At 56.7% G+C, this 18,724-nt stretch overlaps 1 protein-coding gene and 1 long non-coding RNA gene across 7 annotated transcripts in view; both read left to right on the top strand.

The window, feature by feature from the left end:
- Positions 1–7,789, top strand: part of FLOT2 (flotillin 2) — a 31,319-nt gene extending 23,530 nt beyond the window's left edge. For all 6 annotated transcript variants that reach the window (XM_073315928.1, XM_073315930.1, XM_073315933.1 and 3 more), the window contains 7 exons: positions 166–284; positions 792–905; positions 1,012–1,131; positions 2,652–2,866; positions 3,129–3,312; positions 3,622–3,771; positions 4,283–7,789. In XM_073315928.1, the coding sequence (XP_073172029.1) occupies positions 166–284; positions 792–905; positions 1,012–1,131; positions 2,652–2,866; positions 3,129–3,312; positions 3,622–3,771; positions 4,283–4,321 (941 nt within the window). In that variant the 3' untranslated portion in view covers positions 4,322–7,789. The remainder of the gene's footprint in view (positions 1–165; positions 285–791; positions 906–1,011; positions 1,132–2,651; positions 2,867–3,128; positions 3,313–3,621; positions 3,772–4,282) is intronic.
- Positions 7,790–14,636: 6,847 nt separating this feature from the next.
- LOC140899806 (uncharacterized) lies at positions 14,637–17,339 on the top strand. The gene is made up of 2 exons (XR_012155475.2): positions 14,637–15,220; positions 16,419–17,339. It is a non-coding gene; the product is annotated as an uncharacterized LOC140899806 (long non-coding RNA).
- Positions 17,340–18,724: the final 1,385 nt, after the last annotated feature.

The raw sequence follows: 18,724 nt of genomic DNA, 5'->3' as shown, positions 1-18,724 counted from the left end.
TTTGTGCTGTCGCATCCAAACCTGACCCCCCTTTTCCCAGCTCTTGAACAGCTGGGAGATAACATGGGGCCTCTCATTCCCTGGTACCTCCTAAGCTTACTGCCCACCTATTGTGCTTTTCCCATTGTTCGTGCAATAGCGCTTTGGCTTTGTTTCCTTTTCCAGGCACCCTGACAGTTGAACAGATCTATCAGGACAGGGATCAGTTTGCCAAGCTGGTGCGGGAGGTGGCAGCTCCAGACGTGGGCCGCATGGGCATCGAGATCCTGAGCTTTACCATCAAGGTACAGCCGGGCAAAGGGAACCCCACAGCTGGACAAGGAGAACCCACTGGGCCAATTGGCAATGCTTCTGGGGCAGTAACCTATCGGTCCTAACTTCTTTGGAAAGGTCTCTGTAGGATTTACAGTCTGCCTGTGCCCTGCTAGAGTTTCCATAACAGCAGCTGCAGACTGGTATAAAATATGGGCCATACATTCAGTTCTCTGTATGCAAAGTGCTGGAATTCAGCGCCCCACCAGGGCTGGCTCTGTAAACATAGCTGCAGTTCCCCTATCATGTGGGAGTCACAAGAGCATTGCACAGAGAGCTCCTCTGCCTCCTCAGCGTGGTAACCTTCCCCCTTTTGCATCTCTTCAGTTCCCAGGCAGGCTGGCAAGGCAGGTTTGCATATCCTGGAGCGAAGCGGCTGCTTTGTTGTTGTGAGCACTGGGTGCTCTGGGAAGGAGGGGTGGGGGTCTGGGATGGAATGACTTGCCGTAGATGATTTTGAAGTATCTCCCTCTGTCTAGGATGTGTACGATAAGGTGGAATATCTAAGCTCTCTGGGTAAGACTCAAACAGCCGTTGTTCAGAGAGATGCCGACATTGGCGTGGCAGAGGCTGAGCGAGATGCCGGCATTCGGGTACGTTCAGCAGCAGTCCCCCAAAGGGAGTGTCATCCTTCAGCTGCTTGCCAAGGCTGCTGATGTCCTCGCGTATCTGAGTGTGTGGTGTGATTCCTTCCTGCAGGAGGCCGAGTGCAAGAGGGAAATGCTGGACGTCAAGTTCATGTCAGACACTAAAACGGCCGATTCCAAACGGGCCTTTGAGATGCAGAAGGCTGCCTTCAGCCAGGAGATTAACATTAAGGTGAGAGCGTCCTGCTTCCCCCTGGCTGGACTTCTGACTTGGAGATCAATAGCAGTGGGTTCTTTCTAGCTGCCCTTCTCTGGGGTCTGTGGTTAGTCATCTTTTCTCCCTTTTTACACTGATAAATGCTGAAGATGTCGCTTGTCAAACAGATTTGTAGACTCTACATTCCAGGTTAGTTGCAGTATTGGCAAATCCTTTGAGTAAGAAACCGTAGGTTCCCCAGGCCTGGCAGCTCTGCAGATGTGTTGGATGCTTAGGGTGATGTGTACTGCCTCAGAAGGGAGGAAGAGAAATGCTCAGAGCACCTGAACTGGCTGGTTCATTAGCCACGAGGTGCAAGAAAAGGTGGGGTCAGTTTCCCAGTTAGACAAGTGCTGCCTTAGCCTGAGGTTTCCCAAGTGGAATCCAACTGGCCCTGATGTGTTCTGGTGCTTGTCAGCCACTAGCTCCTGGAAGTGAGGGGGACAAGGGGCTGGGCACATGGAGAAAGTCTGAGCAAAAGCTGTGGAGAAAGTCTGAGCAAAGCTGGGCAGTCGCTGGCCCAGCAGAGTTCTGAGTGCTCCTCACAGCACGTTCCTCCCCTCCCATATCGGGGGGGCTAGCTGGGACTGGGGGAGAGCGGAGTGGAAGAGTGTTCCAAGGGACAGGACACGGGCTCCTCCAAGCCCTGCTTGGGACTAGCTGGTAGGGAGAACACCTCGCTGTGACTCCAGCTCCCAGGATGGGACAGGGAGGATTCCCTTCAGGAGAGAGGGAGCGTCTTTGATTTCCCAAGAGAGCAGTTACCTCTTCTCTGCAGGCTCTTACACCTCTTAGGCCGAGGCCACTCACTCTGGGCGGTGAGGCATTTGCAGGTCATCCTGTCTCCTCTCCGCCAAGGTCCTTCTGCTTCCCTTGCTGGTGAAGGCAGCAATGTCAATCTGTCACTGGGTCAGCGGCCAAGCTTTTCTGTTCAGTTAGGGTTAAGGGTGGGCACGAAGAGCCTTTGTAAATGGACAAGTGGGTCAGGGCTGGAAATCCTGAAGTGACTTTGTGTTCTCAGTTGCAATAGCAAGGGAAGAACAATGCTGCTGATCTCCTCAGAGCCAGGTTCAGAGCTCCTGCTCCCACTACAGATGCAGACATCGCAAACTCCTAAAATAGCCCAGGGAGCTGTATTCCTTCCCCATATTGGGGAAAGCGAGGGCAGCAGCTGCTGCAAGGGGAAACTGTCACCTCTCGAGCTTGCTGACTGGGTGAGTGAGTGAGGTTGGGAGAAAGTCTGGAATCAGGTGACCTTTGAGAAGGGGGAGCGCTGCGCTCCAGCCATCCATTAATCCCTGGTGCTGGGGCAGTCACTTGAGCTCTGGGGTTGTCTAGATCAGGATATCCAGCGTCCTAGGAGGCAGATAGCACAAGGAGGGGTTCCCCTTCTTCATGCCTCTGAGGTCTCAGCTAGGCTTGGGCAGGCAGAACTAACAGCTTTGTAAGCTAAGCCTTTGGAGTCCCGGCTGTGTGCTGTTCCCCTCTGTGTACAGACTGCCGAAGCCCAGCTGGCCTATGAGCTGCAGGGTGCCCGGGAGCAGCAGAAGATCCGCCAGGAGGAGATTGAGATCGAGGTGGTGCAGCGCAGGAAGCAGATTGACGTTGAGGAGAAGGAGATCATCCGGATGGACAAGGAGCTGACAGCCACCATCAAGCGGCCGGCAGAGGCCGAGGCACACCGCATGCAGCAGATCGCCGAGGGCGAGAAGTGAGTGGCCCAGCGGGTACAGGTGCCCAAACTCAGTCTGGCAGCATGCGAAGAGCCTGAGTTGCATGGGAGCAAATGTAGCTACCTTTGAGTTGAACCCTGCACTGGGAGCAGTGGGAGTCCCAGCATGCTGAGCCTGGCCCAGGGGGCTCTCGAGGGCCCTTCCGACCCCTACTATACAGAAGCCCTCCTATCCACAGCAGCGCACTGCTAAGGAGCGGGACTCTGGGCTCTTTCCAAGGAGGGGTTGTTTCCTTTCCAGGGTGAAGCAGGTTCTCATTGCACAGGCCGAAGCAGAGAAGATTCGCAAAATTGGTGAGGCAGAGGCCTCTGTCATCGAAGCCATTGGGAAAGCAGACGCGAAGAAAATGAAGCTGAAGGCAGAGGCTTACCAGCAGTACGGTGACGCGGCCAAGATGGCTTTGGTGCTGGATGCTCTGCCACAGGTGAGAGGCTCAAACGCCAGTCGCTGAGCCAGCCTCTCTGCAGGGAGGGGGCTGTGGGAAAGGTCGGTGAAAGGTTTGGCTCTGCTGCGCCTGTGAATCGCACCGTGCCGGCGCCTGGTGGCTAAGTCCTGGGCCAGATCGGGTGCTCAGAGCCTTCCTGCAGTCAGGCACCAATGGGGACATGCTTGCAGGTGTACTTTTATACCTGAACCTTTTTGAAGTCTGGCCAGCAAGTTTGCAAGCAGCCCCCTCCTGCTGGAAAAGAAGGTCCCTGGTTCATTCTGATCTCCTTCCCCTGCGCCTCCACAGATCGCTGCCAAGGTGGCCGCTCCGCTAGCTAAAGTGGACGAGGTTGTTATCCTCAGTGGTGACAATAACAAGGTGACGTCTGATCTGAACCGTCTGCTGGCTGAGATCCCCGCATCTGTGCATGCCCTCACTGGCGTCGATCTGTCCAAGGTGAGCTGGGACCAGCGGGGCTGTCACATGGAGAGCTGAGGCCTCTTCCCACTTCAGGGGACCTGCCCTTAGCTTTCTTTGTGGTTTTATTACATATCCACAGCACCAGTTAGAAACCCCTTCGATCCTACCCCTCCCTACACCCTTTGAATGTTATCGGACTGAGGAAGCTCTCCACTGCTCTGACCAACATTGCTTGGGGGGTCACTGTGCAGAGTTGGTGGCCCCACACTCCTGGCCAAGTCATGGCTGCAGTTCCTGGAAGGGAACAAGGGAGATCCCTTCCCATGATGTGCTGTGGGGGCAGAAGGGGGCTTTCAGTGTGCCCTCCACCTCTCAAAGCTCAAACCTGTGTCTCTGATGTCTTCCCCTCTCCCTGACGGCTTTCTCCCCGTCGTCCCCAGCCTTTGTTCTGGCTGCAGAGTCTCAGCCCGAGAGCCTGGGGCTGGCTCTCTCACCTTCCGTGTCCCACTGCAATGCTCTTAACAGCTTCTCTCCTCCCACCCTGCAGATCCCCCTGATCCAGAAAGCCACGGGAGCCCAGGCATGAGGCCGCCAGTCCAAAGCTAGTGACGACAACTCCCCGTTATGCACTCTTACTTCAACTGCCTTTAACACTTGGGAAATCCTTTTATATCAGAGACAATTGGAAGTTCATTTTTAAGCTCTGGTGCCTTATTTTGTAGGACCAGAATGATGCATGTTAAATTGGTCTCTTTTTCTTAAGGGGAATTTATTTTGTAAGTTTAATTGTGTGTTGTATTAGTCTGGAGTATCGATTTGAATCCTCGGTTATAATTGGCAGCTTGTCTGGTCTTGCAATCTTGGTGCCTTGAAGTTCTCTGTCCTCTGTTTGGAGCTCAGGGGCAGAGAGGCCGAGAGGGGTGAGCTGGAAGCCCGGGGGCTCAGGGAGGATTCACTGGGGCAGTGAGGAGTGTGGATGGAGGGGTTTGCAAACTTCTTCCTTAGGGCAGAAGCCTGTTTCTGTAGTGTTCTCGGTGCGTGGAGCTGCTGGAAGAGAACCCTGAGCAGGACGTCCTCTTGTCTGCCCAAGTTACAAATGTGATCTAGCGAGTCCCACGTCCTTTCGCTCACAACTGCTTTTGTGCTCACCCGCTGGCTGGCCTCCCCCCTGTACATTACCCCCAGGGCATGCAAAGCATAGCAAGATTGCCCTGAGCCAAGCCCCCAGGACCACTCTGAGTTCTGAAGGGCCCAGTCCAGGCTAGCGCTTGAGAGAGGAGCCACCCTCGGGCGACTTCTTACTCAATGCATGAGTTCTATCAGAGCCTGCTGAGATCTGCCCAGCCAACTGCATTGTCAGGGTGCAGGTCTCAGGGCCTGCCTGTGGCCATGCCATGCTGCTGCATACGTGGGACTTAATCCGGGGGCCACGGTTCCTCCACTGCTTGATTCAGTCTCAGAATGTAGCTGCTGAGTGGCTACAGTGAGTTCTCTCGGCAGATCTCCGCTCAGGGCCTGCTTGAGAGCAGCCAGAGCCCTGGGGCCAAGTGTGGGATGAGCACTGCTCCGGGAGCGCCCCTTTCTCTCCTGGCTGTTGCCTGCGGTGCACAGTGGCATGGCTGGAAGCGTGGTGAGTACAGGCTCTCTAGTGTGTGTCAGGCAGCTGCCTGCTCCCGTGGGAAAACTGCTTGCAGCCCCACCAGATTGAGTCTGTCAGTCAGCGGGGTGAAGCCAGCCTACTGTCCCAGGTGTGTTGCAGACCCTGCCCTGATGCTGGGAAAGAAACTGCTCCTGTGGGAAGCCAGCTGCCGTTCTGGAAGGGCCACGGAAGTCACGGCTCTGCTGGCTCCCTTTTGTACACAGCCTCTGAACGGCTTCTCTCAGCAGCCGGCAAGGCCCAGCCCAGACACTGCAGGGGGCAGTGTAGCCCCTTGGCTCCCTTCATCTGGGCCCTGAGGTGCAGCCTGCAGGGGCACTGGGTTGCGGAAGGTTTGATCTGGCTGGAGCTGTGCATGCTGGGCCCTGTGCTCTCCAGGCTCAGGATGGTGGGTAGCCAGGGTGCCAGTGTCCCCGCAGCCTGGACACTGCAGTTAAAATGCCGGAGCTGCTGTCCGTCAGCACTCCCGCTGGTACAGGTGCAACAGGGACTGGCCGTGTAGGCACAGCCAGGGGGCACGAGGAGGGATCTGGGCGTGGTGGGGCTGTAACCCCTCGCCCGGGTCGGGGGGTTCCGGGGCTGTAATCCAAACACTGCCTGATTGTTGGTTGTTTTAATTTTGTTGAGCACGTGGCCCAGAATCCTAGCTCCATGTCCCACGCTCTCCCTGCCATTCCCCCCGGCTGCCCTCCTTTGGCATGGTTTGCAGGGGGCAACTGGCTCTCACAGAAGGACTTGGTCACAGAGGCAGACTGTGCAGCTCCAGCTGTCAGGCGCTGTGGATTTCAGTCCTGGGGGTCCCCTCTGAAGCTGTGTGTAAAGGCACAGAGCCCCAGTCATGCTATGTGGTGGCCGTGGCAGCAGCAGGCGGGAAAGCAGCTGGCCCCTGCTGCAGGCAGAGGATGAGTACCGTGTGAGGTGTCACTCGCGTCCCAAAGCTGTTGTAATCCTGGGCTGCTGTGTAGCAGCTTTTCCTGTCCCTTGGTGTGACTGATCCCGCTGCTGTAGGTGCCAAGCTGTGCCAACGGCCACTCTGCTGCTGCCAAAGTGTCTTCTCCTACCAGTGGTAGCCAAGGCTTGTGTCCTTGTGTCTCCTTGTGCCCTCTCTTGCCAGCTCCTCTTCCCCTGGTGGTTTGTCCAGCTCAGGGTGGGCACAGCCGTGCGTGGGTCGCTCCCCCCAGCAGAAGGGCCTCACGCCAGGGCTCTTGGTGCTGCTTGACCTGCCTCGGGGTTGTCTCAGTTGTTTTATAGACAGCTAGCCTGTGCGGGGTGGTGTGCTGGTCGGAGTGTTCTTGCCCTGGTTGGAGTTGATCTGCGTTATAGGGACCAATCCGGAAGCTTCACAGGCCCAAAGAGGGGTGGGGGATTAAACTAGGGGAAACTGTGCATGGCAGTAGGCCTTGAAAATGCTCTGACCTCCAGTCTCTCACGTTATCAGGTTAGCAAGGACGCAGGCACCGTGGCCGGCGGGCAAAGGAATCAGCATAACAATAAAGCTGCTGGTGGTGGTGAACTGGGGGGCCCAAGGCCTAGTGCCCACAGGGCCAGTGCCCATTCTCCCCCTGCCCTCAGTCCTCACCCACAGCCCCCTGCTGCTCTGCTCCTGGGGCCTGCAGTGTGAATCCTACGCTGAAGTACAGTGCCCGCTTCTGTGACAGCCCCTGGCACATGGACACCAGTTTCTTTCCTTGCCAAAGTCAAACTCCCCAGGTCTGCAGAGGAGACTGTCTACTGCTGCCTGCAGCTAGTTACGTTTCTTCCTCCTCCCTGCCCCGGCTGGGTCAGCACGAGGGGCTCTGGCTGTCTTGTGTGTCCCGTGGAAGACCCTCCTTGCAGAGCAATCTCGTGGCTTTGACGGGGAATGCCCTGGTTTCCCACCATCTGTGTCTTTCCTCAACACTGTTCTGGCCGTGGGGCGGCTTGTGAAAAACTGTCCGAGTTGTGTGCGCTCTGGCAGGCTGCTACCCATCTCCCTGCAGCTGGGAAGGTGCCTCCCTCTTTGGGAGCTGGGGGGTGAGTTCAAGGATGTGACTGGATGTGTAATGTAGAGCTGAAAGTGGGTCTGGCCGGATTTCCATGGGGAAACACGAGGAATGAAGGAATGTCCGGCCTCCTGGGGCTTCTCTCAGGGCTGAGGCTAGCTCTGCATCGGGAGGGAGGAGCTAGCTGGACAACAGGAGGGGAAGGGATGGGTTTATCTGCTGGCTTGCGCGTATGCCCCAGACACACTACTCTGTATATCTGGAACTAGCTTATTGCGACGGCAGGCCAGGAGCTGACTGCTCTGTAAAGGCTGTTCGTATCTGCATGTAAATTGTGCATGCCACAGCGCTGCTGCTATGTTACATACTGTGTAATAAAGAGGCAGCATGTCCATGCTGCACTGGCTGTCGGTCATGCCCTGCTCGGACTCCTTCCTTCTCTGTTGCAGGGCAGGCTCCACTTCCCCTCAGGCCCCAGCAGGCGGAGGGAAGGGTCTGCTTGTCCTCTGCCTCCCACTGACCCCACAGCTGCTGCGGGAGTTAGGTGGAGGAGCCGGCGGACACAGGCAGTTTGCAGGGGCTGGCCTGCAGGCAGCATTCAAAGGGCCAGCTTTGCCCTGAGAACTGGCCTCATCCCAAGCCTGCTCTGGGACCCACAACTCTTCAGCTGGGCCAGAACTCTCCCTCTTTCTCTCTTATCAGGCCCAGGTGGGCAGCCTTGGGCTTCTTGCCAAGCTCACCTGTGTTTCCTACAGGGTAGCACTGCCGGTTTCAAGCTGGGAGCCCAGCCTCATACCAGCTGCTGGTAGATGGCAGGAGGAAGCCACTGTGGATGGGTGCATCACTGCACCAGAGGGGCCCCAGCTCGCATTTCGCCTCCAAGGCGACCACCTTGGCCAGCCTCGCAGAGTCCATGGCAGAGGTGAGGAGAATCCTGCCACCCTCGGGCCTGGTCCTGGCCCTGACCACTCAGCCAAACTGCCCTCCACGTCCAAGTGGATTTACCAGGCTGCTGCCAACAAGCTCATCTTCCCTAGGTGACTCAGGCAGCAGAGTCTACTGAGCCCAGGGGAAGCATCCCACAGCTCCACGTGCCCCAGGCTGGCGGTGCTGCCTGCCCTTAGCCAGGGCTTCTGCTGCCCCAAAGGGGTAGTTAATCCCTGTTCCAGGCAGCACTGCCGGAGCCCTGACACCAGACGGAGCCTGAGGCTGAAATGGGGCCAGTGCCTGCAGCTGCCAGAGGGCAGAAACAGCAGGGATGTCAGTCCCGCAGCTGGGACAGGCTGGCAGGAGCCCATCGCACAGCACACTCTGGCCTCTCCTGGGGAACGTGGCTGTTCTGGGCTCTCCTCAGTGCCTAGCCATGGCACATGGAGACCGGGTCTGGCCCACGCTGCTCCCTGCGTCAGTGCGGCCTGGCCACAGCACATGCTGGGACCTGCTGGCTGAAGGTGAGGGTAGCTGCCACATGCTGACAAATTAGATGCAATCTCTGGGCTCTTGGCTGGGCAAACAGGCATCCAGCTGCATTGTCCCAGCCACCTACCATCTGCCTGCCCTGAGCCTCAGTCACATTCACCCTTCCCGGGAACACATGCTCAGCCCAGTGGGGAGCTGGAGCCGGTTCACACCGGTTTTCGCAAACCAGTTGTTAAATTTTGAAGCCGGTTTAGAACCGGTTGTTAAAGGGGTGGGGAAGCTCAGGCGGGACGGACAGGATGTGGCCCGCGGGACCGTCCTGTCCGTCCCGCCTGAGCTCTTGGCTGGGGAGGCTCCCTTGTGAATTTTTACTGAGCCTTCGGCGGCCCTTTGGCAGCGGGTCCTTCACTCGCTCCGGGTCTTCGGCGGCGGGTCCTTCAGTGCCACCGAAGACCCGGAGGGACTGCAGGACGTGCTGCCGGAGACCCGGCACAAGTGAAGGACCCGGTTCTTGAGCTTCTGGCAGCTCATCACTGGCTCAGCCCTTCTAGAAACTGGGTTTAAAGTGAGTCCCTGTCACTGTACATGGACTGGGGCAGCAGCACCTGCTGTCTGCTTACGCTTCCTGCTCTGGCCAGCGCCAGTCCTCAAGCTGTGGCCTCTGCAGCCTCTGGGCCCCGCAGTGCCCGGCTAAAGGAGCAGAGTGTGGCAATCGGAAGCTAAAACCGATAAGTGTTTCTGATTTTCTATCCCTGTCCATTTAGCTACTGCTCTGCCCCACAAGCAATGGGTCCTGGCTGCCCCTGCCTGCCCCTGCAGCTCACCATGGACGGTCGGCTTGGTCAGGGCATCCCAATCCTGCTAGCCTTACAGTAATGCCTGTGTAGGAGAAACCCTGAAGCAGGGCAGGCTGGGTCACCCTTCCCCCTCAGCCAGGACAGGAACATCATGGGCGTGGGGTCAGGGTTGAGACGAGTGGGAGGAAGAGCCCACTGCTTGGAAGCCGAGCCAAGATCTGGGTGTCTGGCAGCCCCCTGACTGAGGGACCCTGTAAAGACAAACAGCTGAAGAGTGTGTGTCTGACGCCTGTGGAGCTGCAGATAGTGCAGGGTGGGGACAGTGAAAACTTCCTGAAGTCCAAGCAGAGGCTGAGAGCTGGAGGATCCCTTATCTACGAGCAAACACATGGGCCTGGGCCCCCAGCACATCCAGGGAGCAGAGCGTGTGTGCAGGCCAGGTCCTGGGGTCCTGCACCAGAGGCCCCGAGCCCCTCTGGCTGCATCACCGCTGGCAGTGTGTCTTCCCCACCTTGGCCTAGCTCTGGCGCTGCAGCGAAGGGCTCAGCAGTGCCTAGTGGAATTAATAGGCAGCAGGTTTAATACAAACAAGCGGAAGTGTTTTCTTCACAAAATGCACAGTCAGCCTGTGGAACTTGCTGCTAGGGGATGTTGTGAAGGCCAAGGCTATAACAGGGGTCCAAAAAGAATTAGATTCATTCCTAAAGGATGGTCCATCAACGGCTATCGGCCAAGATGGTCAGTAACACAACCCCATGCTCCGGGTGTCCCTAAACCTCTGACTGCCAGAAGCTGGGACTGGACGACCGGGCTGGTCACTCGATAATTGCCCTGTTTTGGTCATTCCCTCTGAAGCATCTGGTGCCAGCCACTGTCAGAAGACAGGACGCTGGCCTAGCTGGACCATGGGTCTGACCTGAGGAATTAACCCAGGGAGGGGTGGGGGGCTCATTTCTTTGCAGACAGAATTGGGGAGGTCAGTAAATCATCAGGTTAAAACACAATGTTTGTGCTAAATAAAATAAGTAAATAGGTCAGTAGGCTAAAAAACCAAACTGTCTCAGCCACCTACACCCGGGAAACTGTTTAATATCAACTAAAGAACAAAAATCTAAAGTTTCACAAAGGTAAAGATGAGGAAAAGAGGAAGTCAAACCATATGCTGTGCGTGTGGCACCGGAAATGGTTCCTGCAAAGTAACCAAGCCAATCCAAACCTGTAAGATGCAACGGACAGTACATGCAATAAAACGTGTCATGTATATTTAAAGCTGTAATGAACCCTGCATCCTCCCCCCCCCAACCCCCTATGTTTGTTTAATCAACGTAGAACTGCTGAATGTCAAATAAAGTATGTCAGAAGCAAGAAGCCTGCCAAACAATCAGTGGGGCCCCTGGGTGATTGAGGTGCTAAAGGAAGACAAGGCTGTTGCAGAGAAGCAAAATGAATTCTTTGTGTCCATCTTCACCACAGCGAATGTGAGGGCAATTTCCCACACGAGTCCTTTTTAGGTGACAGATCAGAGGAGATGTCCCAGATTGAGGTGTAAATAGAGGAGGTTTTGGAACAAACTGATCAATTAAACAGTAAGATGTCACCAGAACCAGATGGTATCACCCAAAAGTCCTGGAGGAACTCAGATATGAAATTCATAGAATCATAGACTTTAAGGTCAGAAGGACCATTACGATAGTCTAGTCTGACCTCCTGCACAACGCAGGCCACAGAATCTCACCCACCCACTCCTGTAACAAACCCCTAACTTATGTCTGAGCTACTGAAGTCCTCAAATCGTGGTTTAAAGACTTTAAGGTGCAGAGAATCCTCCACCAAGTGACCCGTGCCCCACCCTGCAGAGGAAGGCAAAAACCCCCCAGAAATTGCAGAACTGCTAACTGCGTTATGCAATATATCGCTCAAAGCAGCCTCTGTGCCCGATGCCTGGTGGAAGCAAACATGATGCTGATTTTTTTTAAAAAGTCTCCAGCGGCGATCCTGGCAATTACAGGCCGGTAAGCCAGACTTCAGGACCAGGCAAATGGGTCAAAACTACAGTAAAGAACAAAATTATCAGACACAGAGATTAACATGATTTGTTGTGGAAGAGTCAACACAGCTTTTGTAAAGGGAAATCAGGCCTCACCAATCTATTAGAATTCTTTGAGGGGGTCAACAGCCATGTGGACAGGGAGACCTAGTGGATACAGTGTACTTAGACTTTCAGGAAGCCTTTGACAAGGTCCCACTCTAACGTCTCTTAAGCAAAGTGAGCACTTAAGGGATAAGAGGGAATTATTTTTGTGGATCAGTAACAGGTTAAAAGATAGGAAACAAAGGGTAGGAATAAACGGTCAGTTTTCACAGTGGAGAGAGGTAAATAACAGGGTCCCCTAAGGATCTGTCCTGGGACCAGTGCTGTTCATCATAGTCATAAATGATCTGGAAAAGGGGTAAACAGTGAGATGGCAAAATTTGCAGATGGTACAAACTACTCAAGATAGTTACAAAGCAGACTGTGAAGAGCTACAAATGGATCTCACAAAACAATGACTGGGCAAAAAAACAGCAGATGAAATTCAATATCAATAAATGCAAAGTAATGCATGATGCAAAGCACAATCCCAACTATACATAGAAAATGATGGGGTCTAAATTAGCTGTTACCACTCAAGAAAGATCTTGGAGTCATTGTGGAGAGTTCTCTGAAAACATCCCTCAATGTGCAGCGGCCGTCCAAGCGAACAGAGTGTTGGGAATCACTAGGAAAGGGATACATTAGACAAAATATCATAATGCTGCTATATAAATCCATGGTACGCCCACATCCTGAATTCTGCAGGCAGTTCTGGTCACCCCATTTCAAAGAAGATGTATTGGAATTGGAAAGAGTACAAAGAAGGGCAACAAATATTATTGGGGGTCTGGAACAGCTTCTGTCTGAGGAGAAATTAATAAGACTGGGACTGTTCACCTTGGAGAAGAGATGGCGACAGGCAGATATGATAGAGGTCTAAAAATCATGGCTCATGTGCAGAAAGTGAATCAAGAAGTGTTATTTACCCCTTCCATAACACACAAACCAGTGGTCTTGCAATGGAGCTGGTTTAAAACAAACACAAGGAAGTATTTCTTCACACAATCACAGTCAGTCTGTGGAACTCATTGCCAGGGGATGTTGTGAAGGCCAAAAGTAAAATTGGATTAAAAAAAAATTACCAACATTCATGGAGGATGGTCCATCAATGGCTATTAGCCAAGCTGGGCAGGGACACAACCCATACGCCGACTGCCCCTAAATCTGACTGCCGAAAACTGGGACTGGATGCCAGGGGATGGAGCACTTGATAAATTGCCCTTTTCTGTTCATTCCCTCTGATACATCTGGCACCGGTCACTGTTAGAAGACAGAACACTGGGCTATTGGTCTGACCCAGTGTGGCCGTTCTTATGTTGCGGGGAGGCTGGACCTGCCCGGGGGCTCCTGTCCGGTAAGCTAGCACAAGTTGAAAGTCTCCTGGGTGCTGCCAGCTGGTTCCCCCAGGCCAACCCTGCGGGCTGTGGAAGGCTGGGACACCTCCCACCCGTCCCAGCTCCTAGGAGAACACAGGAGCCCCCGCAGCCTCCCCACCCCTGTGTTCCCTGCCAGGATCAGAGCAGCTCCAGCCTGGGGTCCTGCTGCAACCTGGGCAGTGCCGAGATGCTGGCAGGGTTGCTAGGAGAGCACAGGCTCCCACCCAGGTGCCAGGGCAGGGCCCCTGATAAGCAGCAGGCTCTTGCCTATCAGCAACTCCTGCCCAGAGCGCCCCATCCAGCCCCTTATCACAGGCCTCACAGGCGAGCGGCTTCCAGGAACCCTGAGCCCTGCCCCTCGGCCAGGCCAGCGGCCAGGCACGCAGGCCACACACACAGTGACAGCCCAGGTGAGTGCCCCACACATGTTCTACCCAGAGTTCCAGTGGAGGAGCCCCTGCCCTCAGCAGGGTTGAGGTGACACCACCAACCACCCTCCTCCCCCAAGGCCGAGCCCTGCTCTGTGGCGGGGCATGTGGACACATGGACACCGGCATCTGTCCCTCCCCAACCTAGCTGCCACCAGTTATCTGGGTGCTGAGTCCCTCGGAAATAGCCAAAATCCCTCTGCACCAAGAACAGCCTCTACCACCCCACCCCCACCCCCGTTGGCTGCGCCTAGCTTGGCTCCCTGCCTCAGTGGCTCTCCTAAGAGGCATTTGCAAAGGCCCAATGGGAGGGGGGAGCCGAGCAACCCCAGGGGTATGGTCTAATCGCACAAGCCTGGTTCTCAGGCCTGCTGAGCCTGCAGCTTCCTCAGGCAATTTCAGGGGCACGCCAGAAAAATAAGCGATGCCTGGCTGGGGTGGGGGTCCCAGAGAGGCACAGCAGGTGCAGTCCTGTCACAGGATGGAGCAGGTGCCAATGCCTAGACCTGCGGGGACGGGAGCAATTCACGGCAGTGCTGCCTCAGTTACTGACCATCCCTGGATGTGCCTCTGTGGGGCTGGGATGCCCACGGTCGGGGCAGGGATTGTGCCTGGCTCAGGGGACTCTTCGGTTTGTGCTGTACGTATCCTGCTACTTAATGGAGTTTCCTTTGGGAAAAAAGCAAGACCATTTGGAAGCTGACAACCTCCAAGCTCTGGGCCAGCAGCGGGGCTCTGGTTCCTGCTCAGAGGATCAGGGCCCAGCTTTGTAGCCCTGGGCTGGTGGTTTGGTGGCCCACACATGGAATGAGTATACAGGGTCTTAGCCCAGCTCCTAGCAGATGGGATGCCATGGCACGAACACCATGGCTATAACCAGCCCTAATTGGAGCTGGGCCCTGCTCTTGGCAGGCTGGGCAGAAAGTGGCCCCTGGGGCATGAGCACCCCTGGCCCTAGTGCTCCTCTCTTCAGGACACGTTAGCAGGGTGGGGGGAAGAGCTGCTCCTGCTGCTCGGTTTCCAGGGCCCCTCCCGCTGGTGCCCAAGTCCCCCCGCTCTCGTGATGTGCGTGTGCTAACCCTGAAGCAGGTGCCAGGCACGTGGGGTGGCCGTGGGCCCTGCTGGCCATGGGCCAGGGCACCTGGGCTGGGCTCTTTTGATGGCAGTCCTGGGGAATGTGTGTAATGACACTTGACACTCTGGTGCAGCTGTCACAGGCCATTTACAAAGGGGAAGAACTTGCCCCTACATCCAGGCCCCCGCAGTACTTTTCTGACCCAGGGGAGCAAGGCAGGGCGCAGTGCTGCTGGGCCAGGTGGTTTGTGTGGGCCTTGTGCCGGGTGCAGGGGCCTTTCGCCCCAGGGGAGTGGGCAGGGTGCTAACTCCACACCAAGCAGACAGGACTCAGTTGCTGTCTTCAAAGCTCTGTCACTTCCTGGAGCTCCCTAGCACTGGGGCAGACTCTTCCCTGCGGCAGCTGCACCAAAGCCAGGCAGGACAGGGTTAAAAGGGGGAGGGCCAGATATGAGCAGATAGTTGATATGCAAATGAGGCCAGAGTAGGTATTATAAGTGACTCAGCGGGAGGCGCTGGCTCTGGAGTGGAAAGAAGGAGCCCACTCCCCTCCCCGGCCTGGCCCGCCAGCCCAGCCCAGCCCAGCCCAGCCTAGCCTAGCCTGAGGGCCTGAGCCAGGTAAGTGCCCAGACCCTGCTCTGCCTTCCTGAGGCTCACCAGGAGGGGCCTCGCTCTCTTTTATTCCTTAGAGTCTTCTCTTTAATGACTTATCCACAGTCCCAAGGGGTGAACAGCTGCTCTGCTCCAGCCCACCAGCGTGAAGTGGCTGCATCCTGTCCCACCCACTGGAGACTCCCGTGGGCTGGTGGGTCACATTCGAAGAGGGCCTGGACTCTGCTACATGCTACTATCCCCTGGCCTGGGTTGTAACTGCCACATGCTTGTTCAATCTTCCCGGGGTAGATTCTACCAGGGCTGGTCCCTGGAGTTCCAGAGGGAAGCTGGTTCGCCTGGTGATGGCAGCCAGGCTAAGGGAAAGGGGCTCTGGCATTGCTGCCTTAGACTTCCCCAGAGCTGCATCAGTGGGGCAGCCCCGGCTGAGAGGCCTGGGGCCCCTTGCGCTGCTTTATTACAGGCTGGATTTTCTTTGCTTGCTCCCCTAAGTCCCAGCTCCATCTCAGCAGCCAGCAGGGTGGCACCAGGCACAGTGACAATCTGCACTAGGGAACGGAGACGGGCCCCTTGCCGTGAGAGGGTGAATGTCCCCAGGGATGCAAAAGACCAAACCCCAGCTCCATGTACCCCTGACTTGTGGGGTGCCAGGCAACTGGCTCTGTGCCCATCTCTGCGCTGTGGGCATGGAAACTTTGTTTGGAGGCTGGGGCGCTGCGTGTGGAAAGGCCTGTGTTATCAGGCCCCCTTCTCCATCCCCATGGAGGGCAGGAGCACTCCCCACTCTGCGTGTCTGAGGGGCACTACCATTTCCAGTGCTCTGGGAAGCCCTTTGGCAGGAGGCTGGTGCTAGCTGGGGATGGTAACTGGAGTAACACCCCACACGCCTCCCTTGGATGCCAGGAGGCCAGGACAAGCAAGGACAAGATCCAGGGAGTTCTGGGAGACTATTCCCCACCCCTATGAGACATCATGTGGGGTTCTGGCACCAAACTGCCTGCCCAGAAGCTGGGAGGCCCAGAGTCCAGGCCTGCCCTGGCTTTATATTGTACTCTGTGGCTTTAGGAAGTCCTAGGGCAGCTGAGAAGCTGGTGGGAGGAGGGAGTAGCGGCTGCTCTCAGGCAGGCCTGCCTGGCTTTGTGCTGTCCTGTCTCAGCAGCTCTCTGGTCTCGCCCATAACGCTGCTCTCTTGGTGTTTTTCTAGGTTCCCTTTTCCAGAAGAAGAACAGCAAGAGCGTTCTTGCAGCAAGAGCGTCCACCCGCAAGAGCAGGTCTTGCTGCCTGTCCACCAGGCAGCAAGAGCGTCCACCCGCCATGGGGGCTCTGGGCAGGATATCATCGTATACTGTAAGTTTGCTATGAGACACTACAGTATAGATGATGTACTATCCTGAGCTTCACCCCTCAGCCAGGAGCTCTACTGCAGGTCCAGCCTGGCCAGCTGGGAGCAGCGGCCCAAATCACTTCTAGCACAGCACAAGTTCCTCCCCCTCCTGCAGAGGAATGGAGGGCTAAGCGGGGGGGGGGTGGCCCTAAAGCCACCCATGAAGGCCTGGCCCTGCCTGTGGCACCCTCACCCCTTCAGCCCCTTCCTGCATTCAGGGCGCTCCTTTTCCCCGGGTTCCAGCGTGGGACGGAAACAGGCGCTATCTTCCTGCCGCTCTGGGGCACCTGCACAAACAGGCAGCAAGTGGGGAAGCAGCCAGTGGGGAAGAAAGGGTTAACAACTACTCCTCCTGCCAGGCTGGAGCCCTGCCCTGCTGGGGGGGGATTGCCGCCTGGGCAAGAAGCAGCTGCCAGGAGGCTGAGCACACGGAGTGTCAATGAAACCGTTACCATTACTGACTTTAGTAATGATAACGGTTCTACTGCCACCCCAGCATCCGGCCAGCGAGAGCACGAGGAGCAGCACCCCACCGCCAGGTGCGGAGCAGGACCCCTCCAGGGTGCCAGCCGCTACGGGAGGGAGGCCAGCCATGAGACCCGCCCCCGGCGTCCTCTCAAAGCGGGGGAGGGGCAGGGGGAGAGCTTGGGGTACCCTGCCTGGGGGTCAGATTCCCTTGGGCCACACCGCCTCTCCCTAGTCCCTTTGCCAATCAATGAGAAATAAAGGTGTTTCCTTTGATGTCTGGATTTCTTTCCCCTATTTGTGTGATCCCAGAAAACAGCCCTCCAAAGGCAGGGCCCGGCAGTGATGCTGCCTGTGCCCCTTGCGGGGTGAGGGGCAGGGAGTGGGAACAAGCAGACCAGGAGAAACCTGCCCCAGGAGCTCTGTTCTGCCCTCCTAGAACCTGCACCCAGCGTCCCTGTCTGCCGTGGTGCTGGCTACAAGCCTGCTGCGAGAACCAGCAATTCAGGCAATTAATTGAGCTGTTCAAGGGGGGGAAGGAGAGGGTGGTAGAAAAGGAGAGGGTGGCTAGCACCCCGCGCCTGCCATCCAGCCCCCCTGCTCTTCCGTTCCTGGCCTTCTCGTTCCTTACTCCAGTGTCCCATTGCGTGTCCTCAGCTTGACGGCCGCCAGGCAGGGGCTCTTGTGTCCTCACGCTGCTCGGTACCCGCTTCCTCTGGGGTTTTGGGTACCTCACTCACCTCTCCGTGCCTTCATCTGCACCCAGATGGGAGGACTATCTCCCCCGCTCCGTGCAGGGCAGGTTGTGAGGCTGAGCAGGATTGCAGGGGTGAGAGATGGCCAAACCCCTCTGCTGGGCTCTACCTTCACAGAGAGCCGCTCTCTCAATAAAGAAAGGCGATGGGATCCCAGGGGACGCTGTCACCTGCTGCCCACCCCACGCTGGCTGTCTGGAGTGCCTGGGTGGCAGGGGCCCTGTTCTTCAAGCTGGTGCTGAGCAAGCTGGCAGTAAATCACGCCAGTGGGGCAGGAGCAGGCCAGCACATGGCAACCAGTCCTTGGCCAGACACAAACAATGCTATGTCAGGTGGGTAAGGGGGCAGGTGGGTCAGCAGCCCGCTGGGCCTGCCAAGCCCTTGCCTGGGCCATTCTAGGCTGGGCTTGTATCAACGCTGGTCTTGCAGAGAGAGTTTAGGGCCCTGCAGGGCAGAGGTGGGGATGCTGGGGTGGTGGGGGGAGCTGGGGAGCAGTAGGGGGCTGGGGGAAGGTTAGCATCCCAGGGCCAGGGGCTACTGTACTGCAATGCAAACAGCAACACAGCAGTGGGGTGCGTGTGCTGGGGAAGCATCAGTGGGTCCACCTATTGCCAGGGGCTTGGGACTGCAGGAGCTGAGGTGGGGGCTGGGGGGAGGTCAGGGGGCACTGGAGGGGAACTGGGGGACTGCAGGGGTGTGGGGGCTGTAGGGGGCCCATGGGGGCAGTAGGAAGCTGGGGGAGCTGTGGGGATTGCGGGGCACTGGGGGGTGGGGGACTGTAGGGGCTGGGGGCTGAGGGGATTGCCGAATCCTGAGGGGTGGGGGGCCGGGGGGGCTGAGGGGATTGCGGGGCCCTGGGGGTGGGAGGTATAAGGGGGCCCAGGGGCTGTAGGGGGCCCGGGGGGG

This window comes from Lepidochelys kempii, chromosome 17 (genome assembly GCF_965140285.1).
Source record: "Lepidochelys kempii isolate rLepKem1 chromosome 17, rLepKem1.hap1, whole genome shotgun sequence".
Classification (NCBI taxonomy): Eukaryota; Metazoa; Chordata; order Testudines; family Cheloniidae; genus Lepidochelys; species Lepidochelys kempii.
The sequence above is the reverse complement of the archived record's forward strand: the minus strand, read 5'-3'. Positions and strand labels throughout refer to the sequence as shown.